The 13,893-nt window shown below is 41.6% G+C and overlaps 1 protein-coding gene across 5 annotated transcripts in view; it reads left to right on the top strand.

Annotated features, from left to right (window-relative positions):
* LOC101471849 (phosphatidylinositol-binding clathrin assembly protein) overlaps positions 1 to 13,893 on the top strand; it is a 29,893-nt gene that overhangs the window by 10,252 nt on the left and 5,748 nt on the right. The window contains exons 3-18 of one of the 5 annotated variants that reach the window (XM_012918882.5): positions 369 to 444; positions 1,063 to 1,165; positions 2,266 to 2,359; positions 2,457 to 2,568; positions 3,014 to 3,120; positions 4,535 to 4,576; positions 6,346 to 6,431; positions 6,955 to 7,018; positions 8,392 to 8,525; positions 8,764 to 8,861; positions 9,089 to 9,202; positions 9,314 to 9,344; positions 9,485 to 9,626; positions 10,614 to 10,637; positions 11,011 to 11,067; positions 11,247 to 11,366. In XM_012918882.5, coding sequence (XP_012774336.1) covers positions 369 to 444; positions 1,063 to 1,165; positions 2,266 to 2,359; positions 2,457 to 2,568; positions 3,014 to 3,120; positions 4,535 to 4,576; positions 6,346 to 6,431; positions 6,955 to 7,018; positions 8,392 to 8,525; positions 8,764 to 8,861; positions 9,089 to 9,202; positions 9,314 to 9,344; positions 9,485 to 9,626; positions 10,614 to 10,637; positions 11,011 to 11,067; positions 11,247 to 11,366 — 1,404 coding nt within the window. Of the gene's footprint in view, positions 1 to 368; positions 445 to 1,062; positions 1,166 to 2,265; positions 2,360 to 2,456; positions 2,569 to 3,013; positions 3,121 to 4,534; positions 4,577 to 6,345; positions 6,432 to 6,915; positions 7,019 to 8,391; positions 8,526 to 8,763; positions 8,862 to 9,088; positions 9,203 to 9,313; positions 9,345 to 9,484; positions 9,627 to 10,613; positions 10,638 to 11,010; positions 11,068 to 11,246; positions 11,367 to 13,893 lie in introns of all 5 variants that reach the window. The other 4 variants (XM_004550310.6, XM_012918881.5, XM_076889330.1 and 1 more) reach the window with 4 other exon arrangements.

Raw genomic sequence — 13,893 nt, 5'->3', positions numbered from 1 at the left:
ATATAAATACAATAACACTAGATTTTAATTCACTGAAAACACACAGAAAGCACAGATAATATTACAGTGCACAGTAATATTATTTGTCACACTACTGCATTAAAAAGGCACCGAAACAATAAACAGAGTTCAACTGGAAGGTACATTTTATTACTTTTAAATGTAACTTTGCAAAAAGAAGAACTTTTTTTGTCAAACGTTACCTGCGTCACCCAAGCCAGCACAATTACCCTCTGAAAAATGCAGATAAAGCTGCAACATTTGTGTACATACAGGCTGCCCATGTGGCAGTTTGGCCTTGACTTGAAACTGTCAGGTCACAGAAAGAGAGAAATCACTAACTCATTCTTCTGTTCTTTTTCCTTCAGAGATTGATGCAGTACCTTGCCTCCAGGAATACACTCTTCAACCTCAACAACTTTCTAGATAAGGCTGCACTACAAGGTGATTTAATGCCATTTGGCTCTTTGTAGACTCAGCAGTGCTGTACATCTAACAAAATGACTTTATGTCGGACTCTCGCTGCCTCTGTAGCGCTATCAATAAGCTGCTGCTCAGACGGACCAAATCTGAAAAACCTACAGATGACTGTACCCTTTGTTTGTTACAAAGGGTGCGGAAAATTAAAAAAACATGCTTGGTGACTTTTTAATTATATATACAAAAGGAAAACAAGATAAATAAGATAAGATAAGATAACCTTTATTAGTCCCACACGTGGGAAATTTGTTTTGTCACAGCAGGAAGTGGACAGTGCAAAAGTTATGACGCAAAAATTAGAATACAATAAGAATAAATACAGTACACAGCTGTACAGAATAGAATAAAATAATATACTATATACAGTAGAATAAAATAGAATAAAAATATACAATAAGATAAAAAGAGAATACGAATGCTATATACAACTGAGTAAAGGTAATGCATGAGCACTGGAAATGCGGGTTGGTCGCAAAGAAGCGACTATATTTTTAATTAAAATAAGTGTAGCTTCTTAATCTAATGTGAAAATTGGTCAAGCTGATCAATCTCTAACTGCAGCACCCTCTCTCTGCCCTACAGGGTATAACATGTCAACCTTCATCAGACGCTACAGCCGCTACCTGAATGAAAAAGCCATGTCTTACAGACTAGCAGCGGTGGACTTCACAAAAATGAAGAGAGGGTAGGATACTCTTGCTTGTAACACTTTGCCTGTTGTTTATCCTCTGCTTTACCTGTATAGTAGAAACAGTAAATATATTTTCTATTTTTCCTTAAATGTACATTTATGTTAACAAGTAGTCATTGCAGCCCCAAGTGGCAAATGCATGTCTTGTAAAAACAGTGTGTTCAAAATGGTTTCTATTTTTGTGTCAAGTGGTCTTGTGCCTATGTTTGAGATGAGCAACACAACAGTTTTGTTTGCATATGGGCAGCCAATCAGAAGACAGTAGGACCTTAAAGAGACAGAGCTAAAAGGGCACAGAGAGTAGATGAACTGAGCCTTTGAGTAATAAAAGCTTAGAGTCGCTGTTAGTGATATTCTAGAACAATGTTGAGCAAGAAATTGAACAGCCTTTGATGCTAAAATGCTGTATTAGAGTCAGTATATCATAACTGCAATCTTAAAACATTGTAATTATAAGCTAGTGGTCATAACAGACCAAACAAAGGAAAACAATTACAAGTATTGAACCAACAAAGGATGATTGTGAGGTTGGTTTAGGACATGCGTGAGGACATTTTTACATTTTTCAGTGGGGAGGTCAGAGTGGGATTACATCAGGGTTAGATGAGGTCAGGCAGGACCTTCAGTGGATTATAGTGTTTGCAGATGATAGTGTGACCTGTAGTGAGAGTAGGGAGGAGTTGGAAGAGAGCCTGGAGAAGTGGAGGTATGCTCCAGAGAGAAGAGGAAGAAGAGGAGGGAACAGTTGTAAAGTATGGTTTAGAGATGCCACTAACAAAAAGACCAGAGGCAGAGATGAAGATGCTCAGATTTTCACTGAGAGTGACCAAAATGGACCAGATCAGAAATGAATACATCAGCGAGACAGCTCAGGACGACCAGTTCGGAGATAAAGTTAGAGAAGCGAGGCAGAGACTGTTTGACACGTGCAAAGGAGGGCTAGTGGATATGTTTGATGCTGAAAATGAAGCTGGCCAGGTAAGACAAAAAGAGGAAGACCACAGAGGAGGAAGTTACATACTCTTGATTTTCAGTACATCACTTCCTCTACAGGCTTGATGAGTTCTGCGTGTGTTCTCCTGTGTGATTCTTAGGGCTGATGGTGTGATGCGCACCATGAACACAGAGAAGCTGATTAAGACTTTGCCCATCATTCAGAACCAGCTGGATGCACTGCTGGATTTCCAGGTAAACATCTGCCTTAATCGCTCCAAACCCTTTAATGTAAGCAATTGTAGCTGTCACTTCAATATCTCATCTCTCGTTCGTTCCTCCTATCGTCCAGCCAAACTCCAACGAGCTGACGAACGGAGTGATCAACACAGCCTTCATGTTGCTGTTTAAAGACTCCATACGGTTGTTTGCCGCTTATAACGAAGGCGTCATCAACATGTTGGGTACGCACGACACGGCAGATCCTGAGTTCATCTAGCTTTAGTTCGTTCTATATTTATGTGGTAATTTTCCTCTGATGTCAAGATCACAAGACTGTGACTCCATCCAACTCCACTTAATCCTTCTTTAGAGAAAATCAATTTTTCCTCCCACTGTCTTCCAGAGTTCAATTAAGGGCCACTGTGTAATGATCAACTTCTTTTCTTCCATTAATTATTAAGGCAGTGAGGTGTGAGGGTCTGATAAGAGACCATCAGACTCTATGATTTTATTGTAAGTGGGAGTCTTAATGAAAATTAATTTCATCCTGCATGGACAAGAATTGGACAGGCCTAACAGGGAAAATCAGTACCAGATAGATTTTTAAAAGTTGTTTTTTACAGTATACACTGCTGCAGGTCAAAGTAAATTCTGTTTTTGAGCTGTTTCTCGTCTTCTGGCACGCAGAGAAATACTTTGACATGAAGAAGAACCAGTGCAAAGAAGCTTTGGAGATCTACAAGACCTTCCTCAACAGGATGACCAAACTGTCCGAGTTTCTCAAAGTGGCGGAGGTAACGTCCGTTTGTCCTGCCGCTCTTCGATGGAGTTAAACACCTGTAAAGACGATGGGAATATCTATTTGGAGCGAATCTCAACGGCCTTCCTTCCTCTCTGATTTTATATAAATATATTAAATGCTCCTTTCTCATTTCGTCCTGTCACTCAGGAGAAATTTAATCTGCAGAAAAGCGCACTTGAACCTGTTGAGATTTGCTCCAGACTTCTGTTACCCCAGGAACTGATTTACGGTCAGTCTTCTCAGACCTAAACTGACCGCAGATCAGCCTCCGGGAGCTTCTTCTCTTTAATCTTCCAAGTCTCTTTTTTGCACTAGATCTTCTCCTGTTTCTGTCCCTCTCTTGCCCTGGCCTAGGGAGGGGTTTACTTCAAGGCAGTCATTAACGCCAGACTCTTATAGGCTATCAGAGAGACACTCATGTAGAGCTTCCAGTTGAGAGACCCCTCGTGTGCTGCCTGTTCACATGCCTGCACTGCATGCCCAAGCAAGCTCTTTTTCTATCACTATCTCTTTCTCTTGTTCTAATAGCTTAATTTCCACCCTATTTCTTTTTTTTGTTTTGTTAATAAATAGAAGTTTCTTTTATTTTTAAATGGCTGTTACTCCGTTAACAGCTCTTGCTGGGCTTCACAATAAATATAAACAGTTTTATGATCTGTAGACTGCGCAGAGTAATCGTGTACATCTTCAAAAGCTGCCTCGCTGCTTGGTTTCGTTCCCATTTGGAAGAAGGTTTGGGATGCAGCCACTTGATCCCAAAGAAAGAGAGAAAAAAAAGGAAAAAGAAAGAAAGACTAACGTTGACTTTAAGGACCCATTCATTTTACCTGTCTAACAAAATGTGTTTGTCTGTTTGTGTGTCATCTGTGCTCCCCCTCCCCTTCTTCTTTCTGTTCAAAGTCAACATTAGTTGAGTGTCTTCCTTTTGGATGTTTCTTATCTTGCAGTCACATGACCTGTTGTCTGCCCTCTGTGCCCTGCCTGTCTAAACAGTCGTTGTGCTCAGCTTTCATTTCCAACCAGATCTCATCGTGTGTGTATTTATAAGTGTGTGTGTGTACATGTACTGTGTGCGTGTGCGTGTATATATATATACATATATATAGGTGTTTGTATGCGTGTGCATGCGCCTTCCTCCTCTGTTGTCTTTTCTTTGTTTTCCTTTACAGCCACTGCATGAAGTAATGAATGCTTGGGTTTGATTCTTCTTTCTCCCTCCTCCTCCTCTTCCTCTTCTTCCTTCAACACGCCTCTTCCCTTTATTTTTTATTACTATGTGGTCTATTGGGTTTCTTTCTTTCTTTCTTTTTTTGGTTATTCCCTGATTTATTGTTACATTTGGTTTTATTTTTATTTTGCCTCCCTCCTCCCTCCCCCTATCCCTCCTTCCTTTTTTTGTGACACAGCGAGTTGGGATAGATCAGGGCGACAGCCCCGATCTCACACAGGTCAGTCTACATCTCATCTCAATCAGTCAATCAACCAGTCAGTCAACCAGTGTATTAAATCCGTCAAAGTCAGTCCCATAATGCTTCATTCTAAACGCTCCCGTTCCCTACTCACCCTACAGACCTGCCCACACTGCAGCTGCCCCGTTCTCCTCCTCTCTTCTTCACTCTCCTTAACTCCTTCACTTTGTCTCCTTTTCTGTCTGAATCGAGAATAGAGAGGACACATGCAACTAGCCTGAAAGCAGCATTTCCCCCCCCCCCCCCCCCCCCCTGACAATTTTTAGTCCTGTTTTCCTATCTGAATCCTTGCAGAACAAATTTTACTCTAAGGTAAGATTTTTTTAAATCAGTTTTTATGCAGCACAGCCACAAAAGTTTTCAGTCTCTCTCTCTCTCTTTTTTCAGATTAATTTTAGACTGGGGCATATAATATGTCAGAATTTTTTCTGGCAGTCTTTCAGGCATTTTCCCAGTGTAAATATCAAAGCTTGTCTGTTGACTCAAAGGCTTATCATACAAAAAAAAGTCAGCACAACTTTATGAAATAGGCTTTTGTCCATCTAAGCAGTGTTCACATCACTTTCTGAACAGATTATGTCCCTTTGTATTATTAGCTGTGGGGAGAGCAGCGAATGGTTTTTGTTAAATAGGTTTCTGCAAATATGACTTGGATAGGTGTACATAATGCCATCATAAGTACTGCATACTATGCTATGGTCCTTGAATACAGCTTATCCTTTTCATTGGATTTTAACAATGTGACAAAAAAAACTTAAATGGAAAAAAGTTGTTTTTTCTTTTTCTTTTCTACATTTATGTCGTGTTTGTAGTGCTTATGAAGACCTTATATGCCCTTATTCAACAACATAGTGAACCATGCCTTTACTAAGCTCTAGATATGTGTCTGTTTTAATTTTAAACTTTTAGCATATTCTAGATTTCTCTGAAGAAGGATGCCCAGAATTCGCATTTTACTCTCTTTCCCCCTTAAAATAAGTATATGAGAAATCTTTTCTTTGCCTGTTGTGTTTGCCTTGTGTTCTCTGGTGCTGAAATGTAAAGCTCTGGGTGAAAACTGTGGTATCACATGTGGTCCAAATGAACCCATCCATCCTTTTTGTTTTCCAGTAATGAGTGCAGGCCAGCTGTTCGATGTGTATACCTGGTTTTTTCACCAGATGTTTACATTTGACTGAGTTAACTTCCTTGGCTTCCAGCGGGACACAGTTTTGGTGCTTAGCTCCAGTGATTACTTCCTCAGCCAATCAAACCACTAACACATGAATCTCACTGTGGAATCCACAAGTTAACTCTTAAATTTTGGATAGTGATTTTCTTTCTGTGTATGCGTGTGTAAGTGTGTGTGTTTACGAGAGCATTTGTGCACTGCTGGCCTCTGCATGGGCTCGTTAGATGGTTCACAGACGTGTTTGTTGTGTTTCGACTCTGGAGCCCCGCAGCGATGATGCTCTGCTCTGTCCCGACCTGTCAGTCCTGCTGTGGACTCGCTTGCATGATCCAAAGCTAACATGTGCATGCTGGCCAACCAAACCTGATGAAACCAAATGAAAAAAACAAAAAAACAGAACAAAGAGCTGTCATAGAGTAGATAGTGAATTTGAGGGTGATGTCTAAATTTTGCTGCTGCTTTGTGTGTGTGAGAGAGAGATGAAATGAGAAGTGAGGAGAGGAGGGAAAAGCGAGCTAAGTGCCCCAATTTGCCTACTTGCCCATGGTTGTAATCTGCTGAACCCCACCCCCCTCAGGCTCCCAGTTCTCTCCTGGAGGCTCTGGAGCAGCATCTAGCTTCTCTGGAAGGCAGGAAGCTCAAGGACCTCTCCACCGCCAGCAGGTATGATCAGATCACAGACAGGCACCTCAGGCCTGCTGCATCACTCACTTAATGCTACTTTTAAAACTATTATTTCTGCTACAGCTGTTCTTTCCCTTACTGCTACCAGCATTAGCACTACAGCAACCATGGTGTACTGCTGATCTGCCACCATGAATTTTACTACTGCCAGATTTTTACAGTTTCTCTTATAGCAAACATAAAACTTGCATTTTACCTACATGCATCATATGCTGTTGCTTAAATGATACTTACAATCAAATTTTACTCAAAGTTCGTTTCTGATCACTACTTTGAAACATTTCAACCGTGGGTCATGCTGATGGTGCCCAGATAACTAAATGGGGTTTTTTTTTTAGCTTTACATGGTGTTGTTAAAAAGTATCAAAGAGTAAAGTAAAGAATATCCCCCCCAAAAAGAAAAAGAAATTTAAAGAGACCTGTAAACCCTGTGTGTGTTTGCGGGTGTGTGTCTTACCTTAAGATCCAGCACCTTGTCCAGTGCAGTGTCATCTCTCTCCAGCACGGGGATCTCTCTCAGCCGCATGGAAGACAAGACGGAGGACAACCGACTGCAGCAACACAAGGTGAGTCAAACCTGTCCACATACTGTGGACAGGTTTGCACAGTTCATACATACCACGTGCCAGAACTATTGCAGGGATTCAACCACAATATGATTGCCTGTGCTTTTAGGTTCTTTTGTCTTCTATGCTAGTGAAACACTCTGAAATCCGTTCACGTGTGTGAACCATGTAGACCTCGGTGTCTTAAGACTTTCTGCCCTCCACACTGTTGTTAAAGTTGAATTAATTAATTCTGCAGTACAGTGAAATACGCTGTTTCTCTGTAGTGTACAGAGATGCACACAGAATAGAAATGAACTCTCAGTCTACATACTGCACTCCTGCAGTGGAGTTTATTCTCAAACAAACCATCCTGGCCTTTCATTTGATAGTAACAATTTAAAGGAAGATTAACCCTTGAAATACACACTCACTGGATGCTTTGTTATTTATATCTAATAAAATTCTCATTAATGAAACTATTAAACTGGGCAATAATATGGCAGCAACTCATTTAGATGAGTTAAAGAATGTAGACATGGTCAAGATAACCTGCTGAAGTTCAAACCAAGCATCAGAATGGGGAAGAAAGGTGAGGAGACTTTGCATGTAGCATGGTTGTTAGTGCCAGACGGGCACTTTCCCACACAACCATCTCTAGGGTTACAGAGAAAATATCCAGCAAGATGCAGTTCTCTGGGAGAAAATGCCTCGTTGATGTCAGAAGAGAATGACCAGACTGCTTCAAGCTGATAGGAAGACAACAGTAATTTAAAAAAAAAAAACCACTCGTTACAACCATGGTATGCAGAAGAGCATAACACATCCAGCTTTGAGGACAACCTTAATCGCTTTTGGACAAAAGAAGATATGATCTGATCTGGTCTCATAAAACCATGGATCCATCCTGCCTATATGGATGGTTCAGGTTGGTGGTGGTGTAAGGATGTGGGGGATGTTTTCTTGGCATACCCCTTGATACCACTGGGTATTGTTTAAACACCACAGCCTGCCTGAGTATTTATGACTGCAGTGTACCCATCTTTTGATGGCTGTTCCCACCAGCAACTCTAACTGGCTTCTTGAACATGACAATGAGTTCACTGCACTCAAATGGCCTCCGTAGTAACCAGATCTCAATCCAATAGAGCACCTTTGGTATGTGGTGGAACAAGTAATACTAGATGTGCAGCTGACAAATCTGCTACCATGTCAACATAGACAAAATCCTTTGAGGAAAATCGCCAGCACCTTGTTGAATCGCTGCTAATAAGGATTAAGGAAGCTCTGAAGGCAAAAACAAAAAAAGAGTCTGACATAGTACTAGCAAAGTGAACCTTGTGTGTATTATACTAACCATAATCATCTACATTGTGTTGATGTATTCTGTCTAGGAGGACGGTCACAAAGTGATCGACATTCAGACACCTAACGTGTCACCCAGCACCCAATCAGTGGGCAGTGCCAACAGCAGTGGAGGGGCCACAGATCTCTTCTCTAACTCACCTATTGTACCCGTCAACAACCAGTGAGTGTATTGTCTGCGCTTATATATAGTTTCTACAAAGAAAAAAAGTGCCTCCTATCTATACTGCTAAAAAGAGTGTTTTTTGTATTAGTTAAATGTCACAAGTCTATTTCCTTGATCTTATCCTGATATTTTGTCCAGTTACCCTACGTCTTTAGATGAAAGCCTTTAGCCTTTACATTTTTAGAATAAAGTGAGGAAAAAAACTGTGCTTTCCACTCCATTTTCCTTCCTGCAGTGTGCCAAACCTGACTAGTGAGCTGTTCACCCTGCAGCCTAACTTCACCCCCATCCAGACCACACACACTGTGCCCAACAACAACAACGCCTGGGGAGGTAGGACCACGCACGCACACGCACGCACGCACATGTACACATAATCATGTTAACGTACAATGAAGCATGAGAGTAAATTCCCACTCACTACCTCACACACACACACACACATACAAACAAGCACACGCTTAAAGCATGTTATGCTTTGACAATGACAGCTAGCTTCTTCATGCTTTTTGACTCATTTCTTCTCTTTTCACGTTACCATGGTTACCTGTGGACATCAGGTGACTTGCTAAAGCCATCCCCACCCACTCAAATTCACAGTCCTGGAGCCCCGTTGCACTCTGGGAAGATGCTGCCCAATGATTTGGACTCATCCTTAGCCAACCTTGTTGGGAGTGAGTACAAAATGTGCAAATTTTCTCTTCACATTTTCCCTGTTAACCAGTCTTGCTGTGTCTCCCTTTCAACTGATGCTATGTTTATTTTTGTTTTATTTCTTCTCCCAGACCTGCAGTTTGGGGGGACGCCAGCTAAAAAGTGAGTGGGTTTGCCTTACATCAAAAGCCGAGCCGCAGGCAGACGACTGCTGTCGGATCTCTCACGCTGTTCAATGATTTTTGCATCCTCTGTGCACCTGCAAATGCACGTGTTAGATCGTGTGTGTTTTTGTGCATCAGGCCAGAGCTCCAGTGGAGTCAGCTGGTAGAGAAGAAGCCGACGGGTGGTAGTGGCTGGCAATCGAAGACCATGTGCACCAGCACCAACTGGACTCACACCACCCATCCCATGGCACCTGCACCCATGCCCGTTCCTCAAATGGTAAAATAAATGCTACAATTACTTTTTAATTGCCTGCGAGAGTTTGTGCTTGCGTCATCAAGGTCCTGTGGTTGCACTTACACTTCCTCTGACACTTTTTTCCCCCACTTCTGCTGCTTGATTAGATGTCTTCTCAAGACAGTATGGGTGTGAAGGTTTCTGCTTTATTAACAGTTTCTCCAGTCTCCACTTAGTATGGTTGGTTAATTTGGGATTAAAATATAATTTCACATATAAATTTCTGTAAACCAAAGCTAGCTATAAGTGGATGAGGGATCCTAGGTGAATTTCTAAATGGATGGGCTTGCTCCAGCGCGATGGCCAAGAAACTGAAAAGGTTTCTGGCTTCCATGCTGTTTAGTCAGTTGCTTTATCGCTCATTAGTGTTTCCCTACTGGCCGGTAGACTTTACAATGTGATAAGGTAATAAAAACAAAACAGATTTTTCTAGGCGCTTCTGAGCTTTTAAAACTGGAACCCCAAAGCCTCAGCTTTTTTAAGATAATGATAAAAACTGACATTGCGCACAGTTGGATTTTTCTCCCAAAAGTCTTTATAGATGTCTAATAATTGTGGTCATGTGAAAGAGACCAAGTGACCACTGAGAAGATTGGCAGTGAGGCTGTATCCAGCTCTTTCAATGCATCAGTACTTTTGAAGGAGCTCCCAAATGTGTCTGTGCCTTTTGTGCTCCATGCCAATTATCTACACGTCTCTTTAATTCAGTCTGGTTTCATCCTTTTAATTTTGGACTGATTGACCTCTCAACTCAAACTGCTCATTTTCTCGGCAAATGGTTTGGAAAGATGGTGGCACGCCTTGAATGGAAAGTAGATGATTTTAACATGAGGAAAGTGCAAAAAATTCCGCTTTATCTTCTCTGCCTGTTTGGAGAAAGAGAACGGGCATGGCTGTGATTGTGGTATGCGGAACTATTTTAGAGGTCTTTAACTGTTTTTCTTTTCTCTCTTTCCTTTAACTCGACAGAATGGGATGATCTATACTGGCTATGTAAGTTTCTTCAGCCCCCTTTCCTTCACTCCTCGTTTTGTCCACGACATCCTCCAGAACTGCACTGCTTTGCTTTCTTAATCATTTTCCTTATTGTACTGTCTTAGAACTGCCCTTTTATCCCTTGTGGTGTCATCTCGATTCAGTGTTGTTAAACGTTAAAGCTGATTTTGTTTAACAAGATCTTGTAAAAGCCGAATGAATGGGAATATTTATTTGGCATAAAAAAACAAAAAATGACTTTCTTTGAGGTACATCTTTGACAGATTAGAAATTAATTGCCCTAACAGAATTAGCGTTAATTTTAATTTATTTCTTTTGGTCACTATTAAAAAGTATTGTGCATTACGCCCCTCCCTGTTTTTCTGTACAGGCTCCAGCACCAGTGGCTTTTCCTATGACGACACCCCAAGTGCCTGTGTATGGAATGGTAAAGAACAACTTCCAGTCTTATCGTGGTCTTACAGTCAGAGATTTTTAATTTATCCAATAAATACTGTTTATTTTTATTGTTTTGTCTCGGTTCACGTTGCTCTGTTTACTCCCCACCTGTTTCGCTCCCTCATACTCTTCTCCTTCCCTGCCTGCTCTCACCTGTGCTCTGAGAAGCTCCCTCCTCAGATGAATCATCAGATGGGGGGCGTTCCCATGATGCCCCCACAGCATGTCATGTATAACCAGCCTGTCCTGAGACCCACCAATCCTTTTGGACCCATCCCAGGAACACAGGTAACATCAGCCCTCACAAAAACAAGCAGAAATGTTAATGAACATGCCAGAGAGCGTGGGGACAAGAGCATAGCATATGGGCACTAATGGGATCATCTCAAGTAGTGCAATGGTTGTACGCAGTTGTGTTGCACAAAGACCAGAGCGTTCTCACTCCCGAGGCGTAACATGTCGACGTTTTGTCACGTCCCGCGGCGTTCCTGAGGAACGCGAAAGGAGACCTTCGGCATTCTTATGGTACGCGGCGGGTTATGGCTGGAATCCAGTGCAATGACGCTCCCGCGGTAGTAGACGTTCCAGCCCTGTATTCCAGCCCTAAACCTAACCTTATCCCTAGCCCTGACCATAACCTTATTCCTGACCTTAACCAGATGATGATGTTAAATAGCGTGTTTCTAAGCGATTTGAAGAAAAAGAGCGAACATGTGTAGGTTCAGTCCATTCGGTTCTCTTATTTCCTCTTTTTCCGAGGTCGTCATTTAGGAACGTGGTGGGTAGCCGAAAACGTAATATGGTGACGATTTGTCACCTAGCGTAAAATGTTACGCTTTGGGAGTGAGAACGGGTACAAAGACACAAGTTTCGTAGTTTTGCCTCTGTACACCACCACAGTGGATTTTAAATCAACCAATCATGATGTGATTGAAGTGTAGACTTTCAGCTTTAATTCAAGGGGTTTAACAGAAAAATTTGACAAACTTTTTTAGGAATTGCAGCAAGTTTTATAGATATTCTCACATTTTCAGAGGCTTCGCATTAATTGGACAGTTTACTGTTTCATGACCGGTTATGCCTACTTCTCTGTTCTTGGACAAGCTTTGAAGACACGATATCTGAAGATGATTCAAAGTGTTGATTTTTCACTGCACTTTAAATATGAGGCCCAAGGAGATGTCAGTGCAAGTGAGGGACATCATCATTAGGGTCAACCCCCCCCCCACCCAAAAAATAAAAATAAAGCAATCAGAGAGGCGGCAAAAACCTGGTACATTCTTAAAAACCATGAATTCACCAGCTTGGCAACAACAAAACACCCGAAAGAACATTGAAGATTAGTAAACAGAATTATAGACAGAATTATAATGATTATAATCATATCCATGGTTAAGAAAAACTTCAGAATCTAAATGTGTTAACAACACTTAGGTGTTGGACATAGGTGCATCACTGTCAAGGTCTATAATCAAGCGATGGCTTCATGAATGGAAATATAGAGTTTTTGCAAACAGGTGCAAACCACTGGTTACACTCAAAAACAGGAAGGCCGCATTAGACTGTGTCAGAAAAAGAGCCTGCACAGTTATGAAACAAATATTTCGACAGGTGAAACCGAGATGGTAAATGGCCTGTATTTATATAGCGCTTTACTAGTCCCTAAGGGCTTTACATATCCAGTCATCCACCCATTCGTGCTGGCAAGCTACATTGTAGCCACAGCCACCCTGGGGCGCACTGACAGAGGCGAGGCTGCCGGACACTGGCGCCACCGGGCCCTCTGACCACCACCAGTAGGCAACGGGTGAAGTGTCTTGCCCAAGGACACAACGACCGAGACTATCCAAGCCGGGGCTCGAACCGGCAACCTTCCGATTACAAGGCGAACTCCCAACTCTTGAGCCACGATCGCCTGGCTACCAATGGAATCAGGTCACTAGTGTTTAGTGATGATGTAACTGCAGATAGAAGTAGTAGTATGAATTCTAAAGTGCACAAAGCTATACTTTCTCTATACTCTCTCAGATTGCAGATCTGACTTCCCAGTGCAAATGATCCATAGCATACTGCAAGAGCCACCCAAGAGTTTCTCAATGCAAAGAAATGGGAAATTCCTCAACAGTGAAGTCAGTCACCAATGAAGTATATCCTATATATACACAGCATCCCAGCTGTTTTGTGGCTACATCGATGTAGTTAAACGAGCAGGCTGGGGCCGCTGGTTAGCTTGGCATAAAGTGATGCCCCCACAATCCCACAACTTGGCATCAAATAAGAGAGAAAAGTGATTTTCTTTAGGGTTATTGGTGTGCTGTTTTTCTTTTTCTTTGTTTGTATTCTTTTTTACTTTTGTTTCTGCTCTTAATGCTAAGGTAAGCTATCCAACTTCTGTTCACATGCAAATCACATGTCAGAAAATAAGTGCAGTTGTCAAGCTGTGCATTCCTTTGTAAACCATAAATCAAACATGCAGCTTGTCTGGGTGCTTTTTTTGTATTTTTCTTTCTCCTTACACTTGACCAATTACAGATAATCTGACACCACGCAGAGCAATTTTGAAAGCAGTCACAATACAGTAGGGGAAAAAACTGCCTTGTTGAAGCAGCAGCAGCAATGCTATTACAAACATGACCAATAAAAAAACAAAATGTTTAGTAGGTAATAAGGAGGGTGTGTGGATGGAGAAACTGCCCAAACTAAATCATCTGCAAATATTGGACAGCTCTAACATTTATGGTCTTCAGTGCGTAGCTTCTGAGAAAAGCAGATTATTGAAGCAGAAACAGATAAAGGAGAAAACTGGGAAGTAATA

The sequence above is a fragment of the Maylandia zebra genome, linkage group LG10, assembly GCF_041146795.1.
Source record: "Maylandia zebra isolate NMK-2024a linkage group LG10, Mzebra_GT3a, whole genome shotgun sequence".
Lineage (NCBI taxonomy): Eukaryota > Metazoa > Chordata > Actinopteri > Cichliformes > Cichlidae > Maylandia > Maylandia zebra.
The sequence above is the reverse complement of the archived record's forward strand: the minus strand, read 5'-3'. Positions and strand labels throughout refer to the sequence as shown.